Genomic DNA, 26,233 nt, shown 5'->3' with positions numbered 1-26,233 from the left:
CTGCTCCAAGGTCACGGTGCCCTTCGGCCGCAGAGGCAGGACTGGAAGGTGCTCCCCGTGTGCGGTCCACCCTCCGTGCCCCCGCCCCACACCAAGTAGACTATTCGATGTGACAGGGTGGCCTGTCACACCTCCCCTAGAAGCCAGCGTCCTCGAGCTCTGCCCTATAATGCCGCCGTGTTTTAACCCGAGTCTTGCTGCAAAACTTCTGGTTCTGGGACCCAAGGTCAAGGACCCGCCTCACTGTGTGAACTGTTCAGCGGGAAGAACAGCCCAGAGCTTCAGGGACGCTGAACTCTGGGCAGAGTCCCAACGCGGCTAAACCCGGCTTCGAGCAGTCGGACGTCGGAGGTCTTTCTTCGGGGCGGTAAGGACAGAAGGTGGCGGACCGCGGGAGCGTTCTGCCGTAGGACCAAGGCCAGGCGCTTTCGCATGCTGCTGTGCCTCTCATCTCTGTCCCTCCAGCTCCCCGGGTCTCCCTGTGGCCAAGGTGCCAGGATATTTAGCAAATCCTCTTAGTATCAGACAGCGTATAAAGAACAGGTGCCTGCTGAGGCTGACTGGGACACCCTGCGTCTGAAAAGGGGATGTGGCTTATCTGCGGCTGCCACCGCCTCGGCTCCCTCAGAGTGACCACCTGTACGCTCACTCGCTCCGCCATGTCTGGCCTGTTAGCCATTCGCCAGGATTTATCTCCTCCAGCCTGGGGGGTTAGCAGGGCAGGGTGCGCGTGTGTGGGATGCTGTAAGCTGCTACCTTCCTAAGACATCGCTTTGCACGTCCTTTAAGGAGCCAAATCACTCTGCAGAGTTCATTGATAAAAGCCATGTATCCCATTGTCGAAGTGACCAAACTACAATGAGAGGGAACAGATCAGAGTTGATCGGGGCCGAGAGTCGGGGGAGAGGTGACTATCACGGGGCAACGAGAGGGGGTGTCTTTGCTGCGACGGAAGGGTCCCGTAGTCTGATCGTGGTGACGGTTACCCGAATCGACACGTGTGACGTGATTTCACGGAACTATACACCAAAACAACGCACATGTGGAAACAGGTGGATGAAGCCTGTGCCTCGGGGCCTGGCATTCTAGCGATGTCAGCGTCCTGGGCGTGGCTTCGTCCTCTCGTCATGTAAGATCGATGGGTCAGGGATGCTGGGGGAAGCGCACACGAGAACGCGACCTTTTTTTCGCAACTTCTTGTTAACCTCAAACTCTCAAACTATTTCAAAATTAGGAGTTACTTCTGGAAGATGATGCGATACTCCTTCCTCTCCCTCTGCCTTCCTCCCTGCACAGAAGCCAAATTCTTACCTGCTACATACAGCCACATCGCCGAAGGACACAGTGAGGCCGATACGTCTTCCTTCACTTGAGTTTTAGGCAATATCTATAAATTTCCCAGTATGAAGGATAAGGCTGTGTGTGTGTGTGTGTGTGTGTGTGTGTGTGTGTGTGAGATACATATATATCTTTTCTCTCCTGCACAAATACCATCCTTTCCATGTCTCCGCCCTTCCGGTGTAATAATCATATTTCGTCTACATTAATATTCAATGTTTAAAATTAATATTCTCCATACTCTCTGGCTGTACGTGCGTGCGCTGATCACAGTACCACTGTGTATCCAGTTATGTTTACTCTTCCTCTTCTGCATAATCATTTCTTATTGTCAGAATTAAAAACTAATTTGGGTTTATTCTTTTTTTTCTTTCCATTGTCTGTGTATTTAGCTCTGATTTACTCCCAAACTCTTCGCCGATTATCTAAATCTCCTCCCAAAACATTCATTCACATCAAATGTATCAGGAAGAGTTTGGTGTTCTGAAGGCATCGTGCTAGAAAGTTCTCCGTGCTGGTCCCGTTTCTCCGCCAGCCAGCTCTCCGAGCGGGCCCCCCGCGCGCCCTTGTTCTGCACTGACTTTGTGCTTCCTGTACCGCGAGACTCGTCCTGCTTTGATGGAGCACGTCTTCAAGTCGGTCTCTGAGCAGGGTGTAGAGCGTGAATTTTTGGAGCACCTGCGTATCTGGAAGTATTTTCTTTATGATTAGGCGGGATATAGAACCCCGGGCTGGTAATCGTGGACCCCTCGATTTCGGAAGATGTTTCTCATCGTCCTCCGGCTCTCCGAGTGGCTGCCGTGACCCCCGATCCTTGGTCTCTGCAGCGTTCGCTCTGCGTCCCCAGCGTCCTTGGTGTGGCCGTCCTGTGGTGTAGACCGGCGCTCATCCGGGGAGACTTCGCGAATCCCCGCGTTGCTGTTTCTGATTCTCCCTTGTCTGCTTTTTGTTTTCGTTCCGTCTTTCCGAGGTGCAGATGTTGGGCCTCGAAGTGCCCCTCGCGGCTCACCCTTCCTCCCGTCTTCTAGTCTGTGTTTTCCTTCCTGCTTCTCGGGACAGATTTCCTCGCCGTGTCCATCGACCATCTCGGTGACTTTGCATTTCTGCTTCGGTCTTGTTTGTTCCCATCTCTGTTTTGAGCTTCTTTGTTTCCAGGGGCTTATTTTTTCCCGTCGAGTGTTTTTTTTTCATCCCTTTCTGTTTCCGTCTCGAGCTGGCAGTGTCTCCTCTGATCTCTGTGACTGTGAACGACCGCGCGCATCGTTAATTACGGTCTTTCCTTCACGGGCTCTGTTTCCCGCAGACTTTGTTTCCTGTTTGCCCGTTTCGGTCTCTGTGTCACGTAGAGACTTTTTCTCAGAGTCCCACAATTCTCGTTTACTCGCGTACAAGGACGAGGGACTAAGAAGCCCTTAGAAGCTCTGAGTCCGTTCGGTGGGACTCGCCAACCGCGAGTTTAACTCAATGGTAATCCGGCTGGCTGTGTAGGGAGGCCCGGGTGTGGGTACCAAATTCTCCAGAACCCGATATTTTTCCTGCTGGGGTGAAGGTCCAGCCTTGGGGACGAAGTCCTGCAGTCTCAACATTTGGCGTGCACAGGGTCGCGGTCACTCTGTTCTCAGTGTGCTCACCCCAGGGTCAACCCTCCACGGTCCCCCCAGGTCCCACGTGGAGTTCTGGGCTCTGCCGCCTGGCCACTCCCCACACAGACTTGTCACGGACCCTCCTTCTTTCGGTTGTCGCCCGCCCCCAGTCTTGAGCGTTCCCGCCTCTTCCTGTGACAGGCGGATTCTGCGGCGTGAACTCTGCTGGCTCCAAGCTTTTCCCACTGGCGGCTGGCGGCTGGCTTTTGGGTCCGCAGTGAGCGCTTTACTCACTTGTCTGCTTTCCAAGAGGTGCGCTCACATCGCCCCAGGTTTAAGTGGGACTGGGGAGGAGAGGACACGGTGACATCAGTGCTCGATCTGCTGCTATTGTCATCAGTTTATTTTGATGAAACAGAGGCTTAGAGAGGCCGGGAGATGTGGCCCAAACGACAGCCCGAAAACGAGCCTGGTGCGTTTTTTACTATATTTTCTGAGGCCCGGACATAGCGCCCTCCGGCTGAGTGTGTGCCGGCAGGAAGCCCCAAATGTCACATAAGCAGACCGGGGGACCTCCCTGGAGCAATAGAACAATAGCTAACAGTTATTAAGTGCTTGCTGCATACCCGACACTGGGTCTCTACGTGGATCGATGTGTTTCACCGTCACAGTAGCTTTATAATGGGGTTACTATTATCCTGTCTGTTTTCAGAGGGAAAAAGTGGGGCGCAGAGGTTGTCATTCACCTGAAGTCACACAGCAACAAAGCGAGGAGGCCAGGGCATGAGCCCAGGCCAGGCTTGTGACCCTCGAGGCTGGATAAGTCCGTGTGGCGGGGGCTGCTCCGGGTTCTGCGTCCCTGGCCTCTACCCACCAGGCGACAGCGCCCACTCCCCAGCTGAGACGATGGATAAGTCCATGTGGCGGGGGCTGCTCCGGGTTCTGCGGAGCGTTTAGCTGCGTCTCTGGCCTCTACCCACCAGGCGACAGTGCCCACTCCCCAGCTGAGACAACCAGAAACGTCTCGAGACAGCGCCTCATGTCCCCCGCAGGATACGGTCACCCCGACTGCGACCGAGCGGGCTGGCCAGGCTGCCTTTTCTCCGGACCTTGTGGCCGCGCCATGCCCTGGGCTGGGGACTCTCAGGACGTCCCCTCGCCCTCGGAGCTGGACAGCGGGTCCACGTGCTCGCGTCTGTGAGCAGGTGCCCTACCTCGCCCGCCCACGGGGCCCCGGCATTGCCGCCGTCTGCTTCGCTCTGTCTGGTCGCGGCGTGGCGGGCGCGGGTGGAAAGGTCAGGTCACTCACACTGCGGCCCCTCTTGCCACCTCCCTCCCGCAGAGCCAAGGTGAAGAAGGGGGTGAACGTCTTGAGCCCCCGGACCAGCCAGCCGCGGCAGTGGGACGTGAAGCAGGAGCTGGGAGACAGCGGGAAGCATGCCACCGCCACCGTGGTGTGCCAGCGCCTGGGGCCCAGCGCACGCAACAGGTAAGTGCCACCGCCCTGTGCAGAGGCGGGATCCCCGTGACCAGCCTCTGCCTGAGAGGCCCGACTTCGACTCTCGTTCACCGCGGCCCAGCCCGGCTGTTAAGCCCTCGGCAGCAACGCCTGGCATCTGGGGCCGGGAGGGCAGGGCGCCCACCCTGGAGTCTGTGGTCCCTGCTTCGGAGCACAGGTGAGTTAGCGACATCCTACTCTGCTTTGCTGGGCTTATGCATTCTCCTCCCCGACACTATGTCCCGGGGCCATGTCACCTCCAGTGCCCCGCCTCGGGCTTCTCACAGTGTGTGTCCCTCACAGACGGATCGGGCTTTGTCGTCAGCAGGGAGGGATTTAAAGGCAGCAGGTGACAATCGGTGGCAGTAATGAATAAGGACATGCCGCGTGAGATTCCATGCAGACATCTGGATGATTATTTAAAATATTGCTTTCTGCCCATAAAACAACACGCGTTTGTTTTAGAATATTAGGAAAACACAGTTATATGATGCAAAAGAAAAAATTAATATACAAATACCCCTGGCGCCCGAGGGCCAGCACCGCTAACACGAGATTTCTGTCCTTCCCGCGTTCGATGCTTCTGTGACGTCTGTATACAGGAAATGTAAAGTAGGTTTATTTATTTAGTTTGCACATTTGGTCTTATAATCTGCATACAGATCTTTAAGACGCTTTCACTTATAATTCAGTTACGTCGAAAACATCTTCTCTTGACACTAAATAGTTCCCCAAAACGCTTAGCTGCGTAACATTTCATAAACAGATTTAACCACGTCGGCATTTCGGACACTTAGGTTGTTCCCAAGTTTTGTTGTCGGAGACAGCACGGCAGCAGGCCACCTGCCACGTAAATCTTTGTCCGCTTCTCTGTGTGCTCAAGGTGGCTTCTGAGAATCAAAAAGTTTCATCGTGTTTTAGGGCTCTCGATACATTCGGTCAGTGCGTTTTCTCGGAGGGATTCGCACTAACGGAAGAAGCGTCCATTATGGGACACGTCATCGTCAGTGAACACGGCCAGTTACCAAGCGCTGTTCCGCACGGGGTCCGTTTCGCTGAGAGTCGCCCAGTTCCTTTCCCTGCGACTCGCCCCTCAGCCTTTCACGAGCGAAAGCATCTGGGGGGCCTGCACGGCTCCCCGCTCCGGACGCCAGCCTTCACCGGCCTTGTCCCAGAAGCACCGGTTGGTACCTCCGGGGGTGGGGGTTGGGGTGGCTGTGCAAACGTTTCCGCTTGTGGAGGAAGAATGTCCAGAAAGAAATGCATGCCGGGTCCAAGTTAAACCCCCCGCGTCCGACGCACATCAAGTCTAATTAACCCACCGGATTAGTGTCGATCGTGCAAACAGACGCGAACGTGGTCGTTAACAGACAGTGAATCTGTGGATGTGCATAGTCCCTCGTGTCGCAGCCGGACGGTGTCCCCGAGGGGGCGGGTCAGCCTGGCTGGTAACTTCTGACCAGTCTCGACGGCAGCCGTGCCTGCTCCGGGCCCCGCAGCACGCGGCTCGGGGCCGCCGCGTTTTCCGAGCGCGTGAACTCCGTGCCCGGGTTCCCACGGCCACTTCTCAGAGGGTGCGGTGGCTTCAGCCTGGTGTGTCCGTCTGTCCGACCGCAGAGCCTTCTGCTTCCGTGCGTTAGAGTCACGGTGTGGGGCTGGCATGCCACACGCTCTCGGCTTTCTTAATGCGGCGTCGTAGGAGGTGACGTCTACCTTTGCGGAAGAGCCGATGGCAGGGCGGGTGTCTGTGCGGGGAGGTGGGGTCAGGGTCTGCTCGGCGGCTCCAACGGCATGTCGCAGACGGGGGCCTTAAACGGCAGGAATCTAGTCTCTCCTAGTTCTGGGGGCCAGAAGCCCAAGACCGAGGTGCTGGCCGGGCCGGGCCGGGCTCCGGGAACACCCCGCTCCGTGGCCTCCTCGCCCTGTCCTCACGAGGCGTTACCTCTCTGCGCACTCGGGGGCTGGCGAGGAGGGAGAGAGAGCTCTGGTGTCTCTCCCTGTTCTTACGAGGACGCCAGTCCTGTCCAAGTAGGACAGCCCTGTGATGACGTCATTCAACCCAAATGATCCCCTAAAAGCCTCTCTCCCAGCACGGTCACACTGGGGGGTTGGGCTTTGCCTTGCGAATTCTGAGCGGGGGCCGCAATCAGCCCATGCGGCGGGCTGTGCTGTGAGCCCGCGCCAGCATCCATCGGGGCTCCTGGCCCCTCTGCCCCCTCGTGAAGATTTCTGGAATATTCTGGCAGTTTCATCTTCCTGGGGCGGTCTCTGCAAAGGATGATGGGTGTGAAGCTTGAAAGCCCACGTCCCTCCCCGCACCGGGGCAGATGACTCTGAGTTGCAGTTGCCACCCCAGAGCTCCCGGGGGTGAGAACAGGCTGGGACGGGTCCTCTCCCCCTCTCCCTTCCCAGCGTCTCCTGGCAAAGCTCCTTCCTCAGTCACCTGCAAAGGAATCCTCGTCTTAGGGTTCGCTTCTAACCGACCCGCCCGAGGTTCTCAGGAGCAGAGGGGCCCCCTGCTCCCTGGTCTGGTGAACTGGCCTCCTGTACGTCCAACCGGGCGGGGAGGCGATTAGCAGGCTGTCAGGGAAGACAGCTGTATCCTCAGCGCTGTGCCCTGGAGCCCAGGCCCCCTGAGAGACCCGCGGGCCGGTGGCTGTAAACCCTCGGGTTCAGCGGCTGGTCCGCACACACACGACGGCGTGCCGCAGTTTACGATGTGAGCAGCCTGAGCCTGTCAGTGATCACGCAGAACCAGCCGGCGACCCACAGGTCATATTTCATACTTACAGGGCGTGAGGCCAGACGGAGCAGTTGACACGCCGTCCGACCCCCCTGCATCAGTGCTCCGGGGCCAGTAAACGCAGCCAGTGGCTCTGTGACCACGGGGGAGGGAACGGAGGGACACACGGCACGCCCGACACGGACGTGTTGGTGGCTCTGTCGACGTGCGTTCCTCAGGCCTCTCTCCTTCAAAGCTGGGGATCTGGGCTCGTCGGAGCAGCTGGGGCTCCATCGGGCAGGAGTTTCCCAAAGCCATGGGGTGACCGCAGCCCAGAAGGTGGACACTGTTGACACCAGGCCCCTCTACAGCCCCGCGTGGCACCTTCGTCTAAGACGTGCTTCTGCCCTAAGCATCCTCTGCTCCCTTCTCTCTCGAGTTCGCTCCTCTGAGAGGGATGCCCGAGCTTGGGGGTTTCTTTAAACCGTGGGCATTCTTTTACGATAACAGGGAACCTACACGCGGGCGGGTGACATCCATGGCTGTGACTGACCCTGGCTCCCCGCTCTGCCACCCGCACGACTCCCCGGCCTGGCACACTCCCCTGGGCTGTTATTTACAAAACACCTTTACCCACGTCGGCTCACTGTGCGTTTCCGAGATTTCCTTTTGGGCTCTATCGTGAAAACATTGCTATTATAGTCTCTTCCAGGAAGCAAGCGTGGTTATCTTAAAAAACAGAATTTAAACACAGCCGAATGCTGTATTTTTCATGGTACTTGACCGCGTGCAGAAAATGCCGTGAGTTTCACAGTGCCCGGCGGTTTACAACATGCTTCGCGTACCTTATTCCAGGAAAACCTTTGCTGGGTTCCGACACCTGAGGGTTCACACCACTGGGCAGAAAAAGAAAAAAAAAACGAAGCTCCTCGGAGGGAGGAAGCGTTTAATCGAATATTTCTGCAAATGGCAAAGTTTTCTGTAATAACTTCCATGTCTGTAAGTAAACGGAAAACGCTCGTGTCTGTCGCAGGAATTGGAGGTGGGTGTAAACATTACGGTTTAAACATGCAAAGCCCACTGAAGTCCGGCTGGCTGCGTCACCGGCACGTGGCTCTGTACCTGCGCTTGGGGTGACAAGGGCGAATAGCAGGTGTCCGAGAGGTGTAAACAGTCCACGGGCTTTAAACCGACACTTGCTTTTATTTTTTTTTTTGCTTCTTTACCCTTTTATCAACCTTGTTTTCTGCAAGGCTCGTCTTTCACTTTTATAATCAGAAAAACATATTCAGAAACACGTTTTTCCCCCCGTATTCCACACCTTAGTTAAGTATCACCGTTGTTTTGCACGTTCGCATTTGTAGGGGGAGAGGGGTTCAGTCTGTGACGTGTCTCCTTTTGTAACTCACCTGCGCTGAAACACTCGTCGGTCCCAAACTTCGTTTTCAGTCGGCTGCCGAGCTGCGTTCTCAGTGGGAGGACCGTCGTTTAGAGTCCCCTGTTGTAGGGGCGCCTTGATGCTCGCCCCTGACTTTCTCATGTAAATACATCAGCAGTGCACATGGGACTTGCCAAGCAGGCTGTGGATTTGGGAGTCAGCCCGGCCACTTAGAGAGTGGACAGACGCCACCCCACGGACCCGGCGCGTCCGCCCATCCGGCTCCGGAGCCTTCTGCGTGGGAATGCAGGCCCTGCGATGCTCATCCTCTGCCGTTTTCCAGAACGGCCGAGAATCCAGACCGTCATATGCAATCTGCCAGTTTCTAAACATTTACCCGGATTTTCAAAATCGTCATGCAGACCAAATGGAAGGAATATTGTTCATCTGCAAGGGAGTTGCGGGCAGAGGTGGCCAGTGAGTGCCCGCCACGCCTCCCTCTTCGGCTAAAACCACACCCACGTCCTTCAGGGGGCTGACTGTGTCTTCAAGGGACACAGCTCACGGCACAGTAGCCGTCCTGGACCTCGGCTCCTTGCCCCACATGGACAGACGTGGACCTGAGGCCGGCCTCATTTCGCCACATCATCTGCCCTGAACGATCGGGTCCCGCAGACTCGCGTGTCTTCAGTGGATGTCGTGAACGCGCTTCTGTCCCTGGTTCAGTCTGTCCCCTGGCTCCCACACGTGGGGTTCCAGCTGGGTCCCTGCCTGTGGCATGGCGTCTGCTCCCCCCGCCCTCCTTGTCACCTGGCTTCTGGTCGGGTGGCATGCTAGGCCAGCCGGTGTCCTCCTCAGGCCACCAGATGCCACTGCTCTCGTCTTCCCTCCCCGGGACCGGCAGCCGCTGCCACAGCCCCCAAGGCCCTCGGTCACCCAGGCTCGGGGCACAGCGCCCACGGGAGCCAGCACTGTGTCACCGCTCGGGAACACCGTCACTTCTCCCAGACCCGACACCGTGAACATCAGTGTCGTCAGGTTTCAGATGATGACGGCGTGTAGGAGAAGTCATGTCTTCCAAAATCGCTCGCAGCGATGTGCCCTCTGTGTCCCCATCCCATGGGACCCCTGGACCTCACAGCTCCCCCATTAAGAGATGAGTCTCTGTCTTCTCCCCTTGGAACTGCACAGACTTTTGTGACTGGCTGATGGATCGTCTGCAGCAGAAGTGACGCCACGTGACTCTGAGAGCGCTGAGCCACGTGCAAGCCATGCTCACACCCGGGGACTCACCTCTCACGGGGAAGACCACAAGGAGACCCCATGATTGGAGAGAACGGTGTCCAGCCAGCCGCCCAGCTAAGCCCTTCCAGCATTCTTGAGTCAGAGACAGTGAAGTGATCGATGTCACTCAGTTCGAAGGGGGATTTCCCACGCAGCAGCACGTGACCGAACACTGGGGGATTTCCCACGCAGCAGCACGTGACCGAACACTGGGGGATTTCCCACACAGCAGCACGTGACCGAACACTGGGGGATTTCCCACGCAGCAGCACGTGACCGAACACTGGGGGATTTCCCACGCAGCAGCACGTGACCAAACACGGGGGGATTTCCCATGCAGCAGCACGTGACCGAACATCGGTGCCCAGAGGGATGAGCTCCTGGCCGCTCACACGGCTTCTCGAGACCATCGCTCCTTTAACCCTGTGCTGTCCGCTCCTGAGCCCTGTCACTTCTCCACCACGGGACGAGACTCGTAGGTGAGGAGTTGAGAAAAGGCTCGTCTTGTGACACCGAGGGCCCCCCGCTTCCCAGTGCTCGTCTAACTGGAAGCTTATGTCCTGGCTCGAGGCGGCCCGGCCTCTCGGAAGGCCTTTCGTGCTGCAGTAGAGAGTGTCCGTCTCTTCCTGTCATCCCAGACGAGCATGTGGTCCCCAGTCCAAGCTGAAAATGTATCAAGGAAACACATATCTCAGCCGTGTCCTGAAATGAATGACGATGACAGCGGAATGAGTCCCTGGAGCTCTTTCCAGACCGGTAATTAACTCTGTGGCAGGCTGTGGGGCTGATGCCGAGGCCTCCAAGGACAGGGACATCAGACCCGGGAGCCCACGGCAGAGGCGTGGGTGGTGTCGTCCCCCGGCTGCAGCCTGCCCATCACAGGTCCTCAGAGAGCGAGCTGCGGACCAGCCAGGGCTGTGGGGACAGCACAGAGATGCTCGCGGCTCTGAGTGTCAGTCAGCGTTACTCCGAATCCTCGCAGCCCCGCCGAGCCCCGCGTCGTGCTGGCTTTTCTCGCTGTCCAGCTCCCGTGGGGCGAGGCCTCGCTCAACTCTCACCAGAGTCTCAGGAGCTGGTTGGTGCTGGGCTTCGCTCCCAGCCTCGTGGCAACCTGAATTTGTAAGGGTCACCAGAGACAGATGGCAGAGGAACAGCAGTAGCCCGGGGGCACCTGTGGCTTGATTATTCCTTGTTTTGACTATTTATAAGCCAACCCCAGAGGTCTAAGGTGTGTTGTCATTTGTCACTTCACTAAGGCACATTTTCCCTTTCTGCTCGTATTTATTTTGCTCTCAATTTATTATTTTTTGTGTGGGGGGGGGGATAGGAGAGGTGATTCATTCACACAGCTCCAGACTCAGACGTCTACCCCTGCCCTCCGCTCACCCAGCTCCCTTCCCGGGTCCGTCCAACATGGCCCTTCATCACGAACCTTTCCAAAGATCCCTGCGCGCACGCGCACGGCCACACACGCACACGGTTCCTCCCCAACTTTAAACATCGCTTCTTTTTTTTCACCCAACAGTGTCTCTTGTACCAAAAATTCTTTATTCCCCTTTTAAAAGCATCTGGCACTTAGCATCACCGATCTGAATCAACCCCCTGTCAGCTGGCCGCTAGGTCATCACATCTTCCGCCTGGAAATGCCACGTGGAGTTCCCTCGTCCCAACGCCCTCCTGCACTCCTGTGACTATACCTGTGAAGTACGTTCCGGAAGCGGGCTGGCTGAGCACGATGCGCCGTGGTCATAACCGCTAGGAGGCTGGCGTGCGACCAGGCACGAGGCTGCACCGCTGGACACCGCCGGCCCCTCGTCGCTGACCAGCCACTTGATTTCTCGACGCTCGTCTTTTCTCTCCTCACGACCGACGTGGGTCACGAGTACCCCGAGAGGAACAACACGGGACCAGGGATGCAGATGTCGGGGTGCCACTCCCACTGCTCCCCGGGAACAAGCAGGAAGCTCTGGAGGGGGCGCCGCGGCCCCGGGTCCCGCCCTGTCCCAGGAGCCGCTCCCCCGGGTGCGTGTGGTCCCATCGTGCGGCTGGCACTGCCCTGAGCACATGCCGTGTGCAGCCCCGTGTCACGTGTCTCTAAATCCTCGCCTCACCTGAGTTCTCGTGTCCCCTGTCCCCGACCCGGCCCTCGTCTCCTCTTCTCAAAACGGCCGAAGTGTTGTCTTTCAAGCGTGATCACGCCGTGGGGCGCCTGCTGGCTCTGCCTTCCAGGGCTCCCCGGCGCGCCCCATGACGTCCCGGCTCTCAGCCGTGACCTCCGAGCCCTGCCCAGCTGCCTGCCCTTGCCCGTCACCGCTCTGGGAGCGTGAGCAGCATTTGCCCCGTGGTGAAGTCACCGAACGATGCTTGCTACGGTGCGTGGCGTCGTGAGCAGATGAAGCGATGAGTCAGAGCGTCTGCATGTCCTGGGGGCCAGTGACGAGAGCCCAGGCTCCGGGCGGGCCGTGCCGGGGGCCATCGGCTCCACACCACCTCCCCCGCCCTGCTGTCCCCCCATCTCGCCCTCTCAGCAGCCGTGATGAACGGGAGGGGACATGTCGTTCCCCTGGTAAGGGGGCCATACTAGGCACTGCCAGATGTGCAGACATCTTCTTAGGATGTCATTCCAGTTGGCGAGAACGCCACAGCTTTGCCCAAGCCGGACACTTGCTAGTCACGAGGAAATAAGCTCTGCTCCATCTTGCCAGGATGCCACACAGGACGCAGAGACCCGCGGGCCACAGAAAGGCTTGGGATGTCCCCCCAGAGCTTGAGGACTAAGGGGCCTTCGGGTGTTGCATTCCTAGTGCCTGTGACAGCTTCTCGGGGGCCGAAGCCTGATCGGAGGGTCTCCGAGTGAGGACCTGGGATTCCGTGTTTGCATTTAGTAACCGAATCAGGCGGCGGGAAGACCAGGGTTAGTCACACAGGTGCGGACACTGGCCCCATGCTATCCGTTGTCCATTTGAAAAGATGGAAAATCAGTAACACACCAAGAAATAGTCCCCTGCAGCAGTGGCAAATGTGATGAGCAAGTGTGTTGTAGTAAACGAGGAGTGTATTTTATTGCTTACAGTATGAGTCGATTGCTTATGAAAGGGGCCTTGTTCAAGGCCACGTAAATTAAAGAAAACCTTGTTTTCTGCCACAAAAGAGTCTAGGGTGGTCTGGTGCCTCTGCTCGGCACTGTCCCCAGAAGCCCGTGTCCTTCTGCCCCATTGCTCCGGTCCCACGAGGGGCTGCCCTCACTCACGTGACCCAGGATGGCGCACCAGCGCTCAGAAGCCCCCGCCCTGGAGCCCCCATCTACGTACACGATATTATCAGTGAATGAGCGGAAAACAGACTGGGGGCCAGGGGGAATGTTCCAGAAGACACAGCAGCAAGCTCGACAAATGCAGGAGCCCGAAATCGGCACGAGAGGGCTGTCCCACCTGCCACCACGTGCTTCCTCCAGCGTCTCCGCAAGGCCAGAGGCCTCGCCGGCTCTCCCCTCGACCCGCTCCACGCGGACCGGCACCACGCCTCTGGGAATGACCGCCGAGCTCCCCACGCCGGTGGAAGACTCAGGCTTTTGGTTCAGGAGAAAACACAGCCACGCGTCCGAGAGGCATCGGGAAGAAACGCGTGTGGAAATCCAGCAGTCTCGGAGCACGGAGATTATTCCAATAACTCCAGCTCGGTCCCTCACCCCTCCCTTAGCGCTCTTCTCGAAGACGCGGCGACAGGCCGTTCTGCGGGGCGCTGTCCGTGCCTTCCCCAGCTCACCCGATAACGTTTGCCTTCCCGTCGTGCGCTTCACATTAATTCTTCATAAGCGGCCCTTGTTACTCCTTACTCGTTCCAACTCCGGTGCGGTGTTTGCTCCCCAGCGGCGTGTAAACTAGGCCAGCTAAACGGCGGAGACACCTCATCCATCATGCCTTTAATTTTCCACCTGGGGAGGAAGCACTGAGGCTTAAGTTGAGGTGACAGCGAGTCACCTTAATACTTCACTGGCTCAGGCTGTCGCCCACAGGTCTGCGCGGAGGCAGACAAAAGCCGGTCACTCTGCAAACCGCAGCGGTCGCCCTGTGCACTAGTTTGGACCAAAGGGGCCGGCCACTGTGACAGAGCCCCTCCCCCCAAATCACCGATTCAGCAAGAAAGAAGTCGAGTCCTCGTGTTGTGTAAACGTTCGAGTTCGTGAGGCAGGTTTACTCTGCAAAGGCGTTGGGCCCAGACTCCTCCCGGATGTCGCTCGGTCACCCCAGGTGTTGCTCCGAGGACACAGGCCGGGATGGTTCAACAGTGTCACTTCCAGCCCGTGTGACGAGAGAAGCAGAAACGGGAGCCTACCTCTGCCGTTTAGAGGCGCGACCCAGAAGCTTCCGCTCCCAACCCCTGGGCAGGACGCACACCCGTGGCCACTCCTAGCTGCGAGGGAAGCCGGGAGGTGTCATCTTTTATCCTAATGAGTCGTGGGGCCAAGCTAGAAGGGCACAGCGGAAGAAGGGGACAGCTCGCCGTCCCTGACGGAAGTCGGAGTCTGAAAAAACTAGACTGTGACGGTTAAAGGAAAACCAGGACGGAGCCAGGACGCCAGGCAGAGGGGTGCTCCGGCGGGGAGGCCTTCCGGTAACCGGACACGGGAGCCGGAGCCCCGGCGGTCCCTGGAGCTCGGTCTGGCGGGACGTCGCCCGGACAAACGCAGAGGGCAGACCCTTCGAACACACGAGCAGGAGCGGAGGGCGCACGAGGGCTGGCCGTCGAAGGCCACCATCGCCTCAGGCAGGGACTTCTGTTTGCTCCCGGTGACAATGACAGTAATGGTATAAAAGTCAGGTGTCCCCGTTTGCAGAGACGCTGCTGCGTCCCCGGCACTGAGCCCTGTGCTCTCCGGAGCAAGGCTGTGCGTGGCGTGTCTGAATCCTGCACGAGAATCCCGAATCCTGGACACATCGTTCTTCAGGCCTCAGCTTTCTCGTCTGTAAAATGGGGACGTCATGGGACTGTAGGGGGACGAAAAGCCATTTAACCGTGAAGGTCTCAGCACTGCGCTTGCCCCTTAGTAAACGCTCGCTAAGTACTACCTGCGTCATCATGACTATTGGTAGCCGCCTTGCCCGGGGCAGGCGGGGAGAGACTCCAGGTGTTCCCACTCCAGCTCCAGCAGACGCCCAACCCAGCCTCAAATTCAACACAAAGCAGTGCCGTGGATCCAGAGCAGCTTCGAGCCCAGCCCTCCGTCCAGCAGTGCCCTGCGCCCACCCGACCAGTGGCGGTCCGTCCATCGCCCCATGTACACATCCTGGTCCAGCTCTGCTGACCCCTGATGCTCACGGTACCCCTGAGGTGTGGGCGTCGCCGGTCCTGCTCACAGGAGGACCGTGTAGCGCAGCGAAGTGGCCGGCAGCAGGCTCCGCCCTCGTCTGATGGACAGCGCCGAGGACGATGCTCGACTTCTCTGAACCTCAGTTTTCTCATCCGTGAAACCGAGGTTGTTTCCCGCCTGTCGAGGTGGCCGTCAAGAGCAAATGAGTTTACCGTGCGTCCAGTGCTTGGCCCGTGACGGGAGGTGGCGCCATTAGGAAGGCCAGCATTTGTGTTTTGGGGCGACAGTGTCTGACGTGGCCTCCCCCACCCCCAGATGTCCCCTGCTCGCGGTCGAGCCCTCTGAAAGGCCGCCCTCTTCGATGGAAGCGAGACGGGGTCTTGCTCATACCCAAAGTCAGAGCGGGCTCGGGCCTGATCGCGTTGCAGGCCCCTTTGTGCAGCAAAAATCAGGTCCGGTCGTGGTGTTCACTCTGCCTCTCTTACAAACGCGGGTGTTAAGGGCACTAATGAGCTTTTCGACGGGGGAAGCGGCGAAGGACTCACCTACCTCAGCAAGGTGGGCAGGCACCTGTCTCTAAGGAACGTATCGAGAGAGCCGGACAGAGGTTTCCCAGCCGAGCCGTGGACAGCGCGGAAAGGATGGATGGGAGGGAAAAACACAACGCAATTTGCATTTTCCATTTATACCATCGGCTTTTTATTAGCCAGGCGACAGCGAGACACAGCCCGCGCTTGACACCGTGCGTGGAGAGAGTCGCGAACCCCAGCAGGTAAGTCGGTAAATGGAGACAGTCAGCAAGCATCTGTCGGGGATGATAACATTCAAAGCTTCCGTATTTTTTTACCCTGTGAAAACTTAGTTACGCTGGGCTCGGATTAATTTTTCATCGTCTCCAGTTAAACGAGGACCGTTTACACAGCTGCCTCAAATGGAGCCTCGACTGCATTGCGTCTTGTGCCCAAATCATGAAAGACAAAAAAAAAAAAAAAAAACGTTAAGTCCGATCAAAGGCCAACTCCAAATGTCTCGGAGCCGTTTCCGACCCCCGCACCCCACCCCCGAAGCCCTGGATGCTTCCTCTGATCCACTTCGCTGCTCTCCTATTGTCAGCGTGAGGAGGAGAAGGGGCGACGAAGGCTAAACTCTGGCCACGTTATGAAAAAGCATGAAAAAGCCTCAAACCCTCAGTGAGTGCGGCTGGGGTTACTTTCCCCATATAAGGCCGCGTAGTGCCAGAGGGGGGTGGTAAGGGAAAGGAAAGGAAATACAAGGACATACACAGACACATTCACTCACACACCCACTCACACATCCACACTCTCACACACACACATTCACACACACTCACTCACACACACTCACACCCACCCACACACACTCTCACTCACCCACACACACTCACACACACACACACACTCTCACACATACCCACACACTCACACCCACACACACACACACTCACTCACACACATACTCACACACCCACTCACACTCACACACCCTCTCACACCCACTCACACACACACTCACACACACACGCACCCCCACACACACACACTCACACCCACACACTCACACTCTCACACACACTCACACACACATACACTCTCTCACACACACTCACCCACACTCATACACTCACACTCACCCACCCACTCACACACACTCACACACAGACACACACACCCACATACACACACACCCACACACTCACACACACTCTCACCCACACACACACTGTTGTCACACTGAGAGGAGACACGGACACCCGGAGCACGCCATCGGCGGTGTCATCGGGTGGTCAGCAGCAGGCGCGCGCACTCACGGCCTTCACGGACCTCGTTCTGACGTGCGCGTCGGGAGAAACGGCTCCGATGCCGGGGCCGGGGCTCGACGTCCCGCCGGAGCCTGGCTGGTTCTCCTTTCTTCTTCTGCTGCCCTCACGGTGCTTTTGCTGATGCCGCAAACGAATCTGGATTCAGTCGGCTGAATCAAATATTGTGGATAGATAGCCCTGTGCTTTCTCTGACTTTACGGGTAGCATTATTATTATTGTTATTATTATTATTATTTATGGAGTAACCATTTCAACCAGCTTTTGCATTGTTATAGGATAATTCCTCACCCCCCACCCAAAAAATCAGGAAAATCATGACTCTCCTACAAATGTGAAATGAACGTGTGTCAAAAATTTTAGTTCAACGATCGATTAATGAGAGAACCTGGAAAATGTTAAAACCACTCAAAAGAGCATTTGGAAAGCAGAGGCGAGTATAGGCCACGAAATAAACTTATACCTAGTGAAAAACTGACTTTTCCACTTAGGTGGAGAAAGGAATCAATCTCCACTGGACCCAATTTATTCGCATGTCTAGCGACAGGAAGTAGATACACACAGTGCTACCGTTTATGTATGAGTTACAAAATTGTAAGCCAGACCGAAGATGGTGGAAAACACAAACACCGCAGAATCCGGCATTAGGAAGGGCGCCTTTTAAACATGCCTCGTTTGCCATGAAAGACACTCATTAACTAGCCTTTTGGTCCAGCTCGGTCTTTTACAGCAGCCCCTGACAGTACAGAACGTGACCACCGAGTCATCAGAGGCTGCGATCGGCATGCCCCGTGGTGTCAGCCATGGCGGGGACCCCCCCTGCGGAATCGGCTGTGTCCCCGTGTCTGAGAGAGGAGGGTCAGCACCCTCTGTCCTGCAGCCTTTGAAATGATTTGGGATGAAGAAGCGCGCACCCTCGAATGGGGCGTCGTTTTTGGGGCCATGTGCTCAGCCAGTGAAAACAGCCCCTCGGCGGCCATGTCCTGCTTGGCCTTGACCTTGAGTCCTCCTCCCTCCCCCGAGACGGGCGGGCACTCCAGCAGTTGCCGTGGACGATAATGGCCGACGTGTCTGTGCGCTGTCTGTTTGCTGGAAGCGTGGCTGAGTGCTTTGCATTCCTCGTCTGTCACTCCTGTCCCCTGCACCGATCCCCGTGTGACACGCGAGGACGCTGGCACTTGAAAAGACCGAGCACCTCGTCCTCGATCGCTCAGCTAATGGGCTGTCAGTTCCGGAGGCCGGGCGTCTGCCGCCTGGAGCTAAGCTTCCATTGTCGATGATGATGATGATGATGATGATGATGATGATGATGATGATGATGATGTTGAAATAGACTGTGGGCAGAGTGGCGTTCGGAACTCTTTAAAGACGCTCTAAGAATTAACCTCTCTCGTGTCTTTCATTTCTCATCATTTTTTATCGAGATATAATTCACATACCATAAAATTTGCCCTTTGAAAAGGTAGAGTCTTTCAGCACATAAGAGACTTATGCAGCCCTCACCACTACCTAATTCATCACCCCAACGGGCAACCCCCAGCTGCGAGCTGAGCTCATCCTGCTCCCCTCCCACCCCCGCCCCCGATAATCGCTCGCCAACTTGCCGTGTCTGCGGAGTTGCCTGTTCTGGGAATCCGGTGTGAACGGGGTCGCTCGGTGCGTGGTCTTTGGTCGACTGGCTTCCTTCTCTCCGCGAGATATTTCTGCAGCTCATCCACGTGGTAGCGTAGGCAGCGCCTCGCTCCCCTTACTGCTGAGTCGTGGTCCACTGTGGACGGGCCACGTGGACCTGTGTGCCCCCCCCAGCTTTATGGAGGTGCAACTGGTATCTATCTAACGCATATGACATGACAGTTTGACACGGGCAGACACTGTGAAATGATGGCCGCAGCCAAATTGTTAATACAGCTACCCCCCCATTACCTTCTGCGCATGTGTGTGTGCGACCACGCTCAAGGTCTACTCTTAGCAGATTTCAGGCGTGCGACACGGTCATGAGCTGGAGTCGCCATGCTGCACGCTGGATCCTCAGAACTTTCCCACCCGCTAACCACGAGTCTGTGCCCTTGAACCAGCGTCACCCCACAGCCTCTGTCCCCAACAGCCTGTGGCATTCGCCATCCTACTGTGCTTCTGTAAGTTGAGCTTTTCTTGTTTACTATTTCACAAAGAAGCGGCAGCGGAAGGCGTATCCATCCATCTCCGTCTGGCTCATTTTGCTCAGTGCGCTGTCCCCAGCCTCATGCCGTGGCAGGTGGCAGGATTCCCTCCCTCTCTGTGGCTGAGGAATGCCCCACCGTGTGGACCTGGCCAGCATTTTCTTTATGTACTCACCTGAGTGGACCCGTGGCCTTCATCCCATTCTTTACTGCTTCTTGACACGGTTGGGAGAAAAATTGGCAAATTAAGAGAGGGGGTGCATGTGCCACTTACACCCCAAGGTTGTGGCCCCCCTGAAATGGAGACTGGAGGACACCCCCGCCCCCGAGCCGGGAAAACGTCTTCCCCGGGCTTCCTGGAAACCAAAACTGTGCTCCTGTGAAGTGACACGCTGCGGCCTCGCATGGCCACTGTCCCCAGCCTTGGACACGTCCCCTTCGTGGGCTCATCCGCCATAAAGGGATTGAACCTCGCCTGCGGCCCACCCTGTCCTCAGCTCAGCTCCCCTCTGCCCTTGCTCTCCCGAAGTGGCTATCGATCTTCAAAAAGTCATATGATCCCATCTCGAGGTGACAAAGAGCAGTGGCCTTCATCTGCCCCCAGGGATCCCATCTCGAGGCGACAAAGAGAGCAGCGGCCTTCATCTGCCCCCAGGGCCAAGGCGACTCCGGCTCTTCTGGTCCCTGCTCTTTGGGTCCCGCCCGCCCCTCTTAGAAGTCAGAAGTAGCGCTGACCGTGGAGCCTCTGCAGTGCCTCCGGTGCCTGGGACAGTCTCCCGCTCGCCACCGGGGCTTCCGCGTGTCTGGAGAGCACCCGTGTTTGATTATTCGGTCACCGCTTTCTAGTAAAGTCAGCTCATCTTTCTTTTCCCTCCTTAAACACATTTATCTCAAGAGGAAACTTCCTATCATTCCTAAATATGAAAAACCCAGGATCAGTGGCCGTGAACAAGAGGCCCGCGTAGAAATAAATGCAATTAAAGGCTTGTCCCTCAGAGGCCTCCCCCTTTCTCCCCGAATGTCACGGGAGAGTTTCCGTGACATTGTCTCTCACAGGAACAGAAGGTGCCTTGGAAATTAGAATGTGGGTCATGCCTCGAAGCTGGGCAAGCTGCTGCCTCCTGCCCCCAACCCCGATGGGCGCCCCCCCCGAATTCCCCCGGGAGCCACCTGCTGCTGCAGACCTCCCCGTGGAAGGGCGGGGCCGCCTCAGAGGGTCACGGTCAACGTGAATTCTTACCCTCTTCCTTCCCCTGACCTCTGACCGAGCTTCTCGGGTACTCGCTCGTGACCTGTCTCTCTCTGGTCCCCACACCCCGGTATAATAGCCTTTTCCTCCCTCATCCATCCTGACTCGTTCCTGCTTTCCCAGTCTGCTTCTGAAATGATCACGAACTATCGAATGCAAGCGGCCGTCCAAATGCCTTCTCTCTTCCTAATTTGTGGCTGGGAAATTTTAACGCTTTTTTTTTTAATGATAAAGACAGTCGTAATTTAAAAGGCAAACGTGTCACGGAAAGCATTACTCCAAATAGAAGGGCCTGGGGATTTTCACTTCTAGGGCCTGGTTTGTGCCATCCGTGCCTCACGGTTCGTCACTTCCCCAAGTCCCTTCAGGAGACGGTGGCACCGCAAACAAACGGACCAGCACGTAACCACCGCCGAGGGAAAGTAGGCGCCACATGCAGAAGTGGTGCCTCGTGACACGCGGTGCTGTGACCTTCCCCACGCCAGAGGGCGTTCGTGTTGTCGCTTGGGCGGTTTTGACGCTTCGGGCCGGTAGTTCTGTGTTGCGGGGTCAGCCAGCATCCCTGGCCTCTGCCCGCTAGACGCCCGTAGCGCCTTCCCACCCTCGCTGTGACAACCAAAACTGTCCTCTGGCGGGCAGAGTGACCCTTGTTTGAGAAGCACTGCTTTACCCCAGACAGCCCCGTCCCCTCCCGAAGCCGAGGGCACGATGCAGAAGTTCAGTGGGGTCGGAGGAGTGGGGAGATCACTGGGCTTCAGTCTCGGGGAGAAGTTTGCACCCGATCCGAGGGGCAGGTGCAAAGGCATGGCGGACCGTCACGCGGACACGGCCAGCGCCGCCGGAGTCCCCATTCCGGGGACATTTTTTCTTTTTTTTTTAAACTACACGACAAAAGAAATGTTTAATTTGCAAATCACAGTGAGCTCCCAAACCCAGCCAGTCCCTGAACAAAGGTGCAGCCCGTGTCGGTGACGAGGCGCCTTGCAGACCTCTGCTTCCCTCCGCGGAGGGGGGTGCGGGGCGGACACCCCTCGCCGCATTCGCCAAGGGCGCGTGGCACCCGTGGGTTCAGCGAGATCTCACCGCTCGCTCTGACTTTTCTTTGGAGAGGATCGCGCTCCGCACAGCGGTTGGGAAGAGTCCCCGGCTCCTTAAATCCAAGCCTCTTTCTCTTGCCTTTTAAACGCAAAGTTCGCCATTGTCACAATGGCCAGCCGGGGCGCCGGACACGTTTGAGACCCAGCTGGAGCGAGTTTCAGAGCCGGGCGGCGGAGGCCGGTTTCCCGGCTTCTCATCGACTCTTTGTACCACATTCGCTGGAGGGGCCGTGGGTCAGGGGCATCCGGACGATGCGGGTCATAGAGGAACAAAGCCGGGGGGAAACGGGGAAAGCGGACTTTTATCCCGTGCCCTGGAGACACGAATCGGGGGCGATGTAGAGCTGAGGGTTCGGAGCCCCGAGGAAATGTCGAGGACAGTGCAGCCGCGAGCTGACAGGGTGCAGGGGTCTGCCGCGCCCCGCTCAGTGGGCCCAAACGGGCGGCCCCCTGCACCCCGTCCCTTCAGCATCATCTCGGCAAACGCCGCTCCTGACCCTGTGGCAGACGGGGAGCTGGACAGCAGAGGGATTCGAGCGACGGGGTCTCAGGCTCCAGTGACCACACGGCTTCGTCGGGGAGACAAGCACGTGAAAAAGGCGTCGCAGAGATTTGCGGCCCACGGACCGGACGCAGAGCAGCATCGAGAGAAACAAACGATCCAGTGGGAGGGAACGAAAAATGTGAACGGTATTCGCCGAAAAGGAAATAAAAGTTGCCAACGAACTTAAGGAAAAACGCTCGGCTTCTCTGGGAATTAGGGAAAGGTACCTTTAAACAGTAAGATTCCGCTTCTCACCTGTCACGTGAGTGTCAGTTCACGCGTGTGCCGGGGACGTGCGGGGAGCAGAGAGGAGCAGGGAGGGACGCCCCACGGGGACCGAGTCAGCGCCCGGACTCTGAGAAAGCAATTTAGAGTTTCCTACTCGGCGGACGGGTGTTCAGCTCCTACGAGGCGCAGCCCCACTCCCAGAGAACGCATCGATGCTGTCTGTGTTCACGGGGCATCATTTACGCGAGAACCTCCGAAAACAGCCTGAAAGTTCATCAGTAGAGAAATCGCTCATTAAATCTGTATATACCAACCATCTTTGATTTCGTGCCCCTAATTATCAATCACTTTTGAGCATGCAATTATGTATGATATTATCTGATTATATAGATGCACTTCTGTGCTGGTAATATGTACTACGAACCTCATATATAAAGGAGACGTTTCTGAAGATAAAGGAGACAAGTAACAACACACCGGCGGAAACATCTCGGTAATGAGGCACGGGGTCTCCCTTACGTAAAAGCTGGAGGAAGAAATGTGAGTTGATGAAAAGCACCCCTAACGGAGAATTTTGAGCCGAGCACTGAAGGACAGTCAGCTGCCCCGCAGTGGGAGAGGTTCCTGGTCGTCAGAACGGGCTGTGGAGATCTCGCCCTTCCCAGGCTGGGGGTGCCTGTCCCCATGGTCCCACACAGCCGGGCCGGGGAAGGTTCGGGACCACTGACAGCTCGTCAGCAGCTGGGGTGCTGGAGCTCAGAACAGGGGAACCACACACGCCTCTCGGGCCCCACCTCACATTAACCCGGACACCCAGAACCCAGCCCGAAATGACACCCAGAGCTGGCACCCGCGCTGAAGGGAACACATCGAAACGCCACCCGTCCACCCGTCCGTGCCCCACACACAGGAGGCTCCGGGGCGTCTGCGCCGAGTGGCGCTGCAGGTGACTGCGTTGGAGAAGATGCCCAGAGGTTAGATGCCCTGACCTGCCTTTCCCACCTGGGAGGGGCAGGAGGCGGTCCCTGCACCCGGCCGCCGCCCATCCTGGGCGTCTTGTGGGGGGTCGGCCCTGGGCCTGCTCAGATGCCGCTCCGGATTCTGTACCCAGAGGGGCAGCTGAGCTCTGTCCAGTGAGCGGGGCGTGCCGGTGTTGGAGAGAGTGCTGACATCACCCTGAATCTCGGCCCCCGGCCCCACCCCCACCTCCACCACGTTTCAGAGGAACCCCCTTGACCTGGGTTCCCCGGAAGCATTAACCACCGTGAATGAATGAGGAACTTTCTGGAGCTGCGTGCTGGAGAGTTGCTATATCATTCAACGCCCAGAACCAACAACACCTCCTCCATGAAGCCCTCCCGGAATCCTACCAACTGCTGAAGTTAGCAGCTCGCTCCCTTCACGTATTCTACCGTGTCTCGAATGACTCGTGAAGTAGCTATTGCTGTATATCTGCTGAGCCCCAAAATCTGGTTTTCAACAACTGTTTTAGTTCTGGTCGTGACACATCCGTCATCTTGGTCAGCCCCAGGGGGGACCGCTCATGCTGTGGCATCCCGTCTGTAGGGTGCCTCGTGCCCGCCTGCAGGAATGTGGAAACGGTGCTGGCTGGTGGGTAGAGCCGGGCTTCCAAATCCTGGCTCCCTGACAGCCAGAGACGAGTGGGGGGCTCCTGTCGGTCCCCCCAAGGCGAGGCTCCTTCTGAGCCCTGCCTCGGGGGAATGAGCTATGCAAGGACCTCCCTCCTTTAAAGCTCCAGTCCCTCTGCAGGGTCTGAGCATCGTCACTCACCAGACTTAGCTCCGAGCCACCGAGCCACCGGCAGAGTTTTGCAAAGATGCCCAGCAGGGCGCCCACCGCCTGGGAGGCCAGGTGCAGGGAGACGCACCTGTGAGACTGTGCTTCAGCCGCCGCCTCCTGAGCGTTTGCTCTGTGCCGGGCCACGCGCCGAGTGCTTCCCATCCACCCTTAGCAGCCGCTGTCACGCCCCGCTGGAGCCCCCGCCCCCGGGATGCGTGGACTGGGACGAAGGCGCCACGGAAAACAGTCCGCTGTGGCCGCCTGACCCGGTTCCCTCTCAGCCCCCTTGCACGTTGCGGGCGCTCGGTCGCTCTTTCCCAAAGAGGCACTTGCGGCATCAAGGCTGGTCACCGCCGATGTCCCAGAGCCCCCGTCCTTCCCAAACCAGGCTGTGAATGGGAGATCACGAGGGACCGGCTGTCACGGCTACGTCGCAACCCCGCGGGGGGCCAGGGCCCTGGGATCGAAACCGTTCCCCACGAGGCTGCCGGCCCCACGCGCAGGGCGAGCACAGTGCGGGCATCCGCCCCGCGGCCCCGAGCGCGGGGAGCCGCCTAAACGAGTTTACTCCGAGACGAAATCGCAGCCTTTAAACTGATTTCTCAAAGGACGCGGTTCATTTCGGCATCTTTACTCTATCTCCCGAGACACCTGAAAATGGCTCTTTCTGAGTTGGACGTCCCCTCGGATCGGATCGGCTAAACGCGTACGGCTTCGGCGCCTGTGATGTGAAACATCCCTCCCACTGTCCACCCGCCCAGGGACCAGGGCCGGGGGTGGCTGCGTCCTCCCCGCCTTCAGGTCACAGTGGTCAGCGAGGCTGGAAGTAACTGCCCCGCGGAGAACAGAGTGTGGAGATGCTGTTTTGATCGTCTGTTTATTTTTCCACCCACTACATTTCTCTCCTGGTACCGGAGTCTCCTGCTGGGCCTGGTGACGGCTCGCAGAGGGGACATTTGTTCACGCGTCTGCCTGCCTTTCGCGCGCAGACCACCGTGGTGTCACAGCACAAGGCAGCGTGTGGAGATGAAAGGGTTCGCTGCGCCTCGCAGGTCACTCGAGGGGGGGGGCGCGTCCTCCGAAGCCCCACTTCTCCAGGCGGCTCTTGCTGACGCCGGACATGGTGTCCACACACGCGCTCTGTCCAGACCGTCGTAGCTCAGCGAGAGGTGATCGGAGCATCTCGCCACCCGCTCCTTTGACGAGAGGGGAGGCCGAGGCCCCGGGACGGACGAGGGCACCCGAGGTGTTATCGGCCAGCGGTGTCGGTTGCGAAGCGAGAAACCGAATCTGGGTAACTTACGCCCAAGACGGGGCACGACGCGGGGCAGGAGGTCACGGGGTCGTAAGCGGTGGAAGGATGGACTCGGACGTGGTCAAGAACCAGGGACAGACGGAGGACGGGGCAGGGACCTCGTGGCAGAGAGGCCAGCATCGGTCGGAGTGTCCACAGGCAACCGGACGCACCCGTCCTCCCTGTCTCTGTTCTCTGCACGGCCTCGGAGGACACACTCACCTGGGTAAGCCGCGTTGGCCACCAGGAAAAATGGAGGATGCAGCCAGTTCATCCTAAAGTCGGGGGGCGGGGGGGCCACCGGAAACTAAGCTCCCATCGCGGCTCAGTGTAGAAGGACGATTCTCTAAGCGGGAACAGCCATGATGTCAACACATATTCAATCGAATGGGCGCCGAGAAATGCCGACTCCGTCAGGACGAGCTCCGCTTCTCGACGGCTGACCCAGGGTTCTGTCACACCCGGCTGCCTTTCACGCGGGTCCCGAGGTGACGGGAAGCGGGGCTCGAAGGACCTGCCTTCCCCGACACGGAGCGCGACGGCCCCAGCGGCCCCCGCGAGCCCTTCCTGCCGGGATCCACTTCTTAGCGCTGATTGCGTCAGATGCTCTGTCACCTCCGTGGCACGAGCCGCTCGGATAACTGAGGGCTCACGCCCGCTGATGGAGGGAGCGCGTCTCGGCCCATCTGTCTTCTATTAGCGATGCTTTCAAGGCGCTTAACACAGGCTTTCCCTGGCCCGGGGACGCCGGGCGGAGCAAACGCACCTTGTCACGTCGGGGAGGGCTGGTCTGGCCAGGCGGCTCGGTCCCGTGCCTGTGGTTGGGACACCGAAGGGACCCTGGAAACATAAAGGAAGGTTTGCAAGGGCTGGTGGGGGGCGGCGACCCCTTGACGCCTAAGCGATGCTCA

General features: G+C 57.7%; 1 protein-coding gene across 1 annotated transcript in view; it reads left to right on the top strand.

The window, feature by feature from the left end:
• The window catches only part of TMEM132C (transmembrane protein 132C), a 152,163-nt gene that overhangs the window by 78,341 nt on the left and 47,589 nt on the right, over positions 1–26,233 (top strand). Inside the window, exon 3 of the mRNA XM_015587890.1 lies at positions 4,264–4,410. Within this exon, the coding sequence (XP_015443376.1) occupies positions 4,264–4,410 (147 nt within the window). The remainder of the gene's footprint in view (positions 1–4,263; positions 4,411–26,233) is intronic.

Source organism: Pteropus alecto, unplaced genomic scaffold, assembly GCF_000325575.1.
Source record: "Pteropus alecto unplaced genomic scaffold, ASM32557v1 scaffold213, whole genome shotgun sequence".
In the NCBI taxonomy this organism is placed as follows: domain Eukaryota; kingdom Metazoa; phylum Chordata; class Mammalia; order Chiroptera; family Pteropodidae; genus Pteropus; species Pteropus alecto.
Note: the sequence above shows the minus strand (reverse complement) of the source record. Positions and strands in the feature narration are given on the sequence as shown.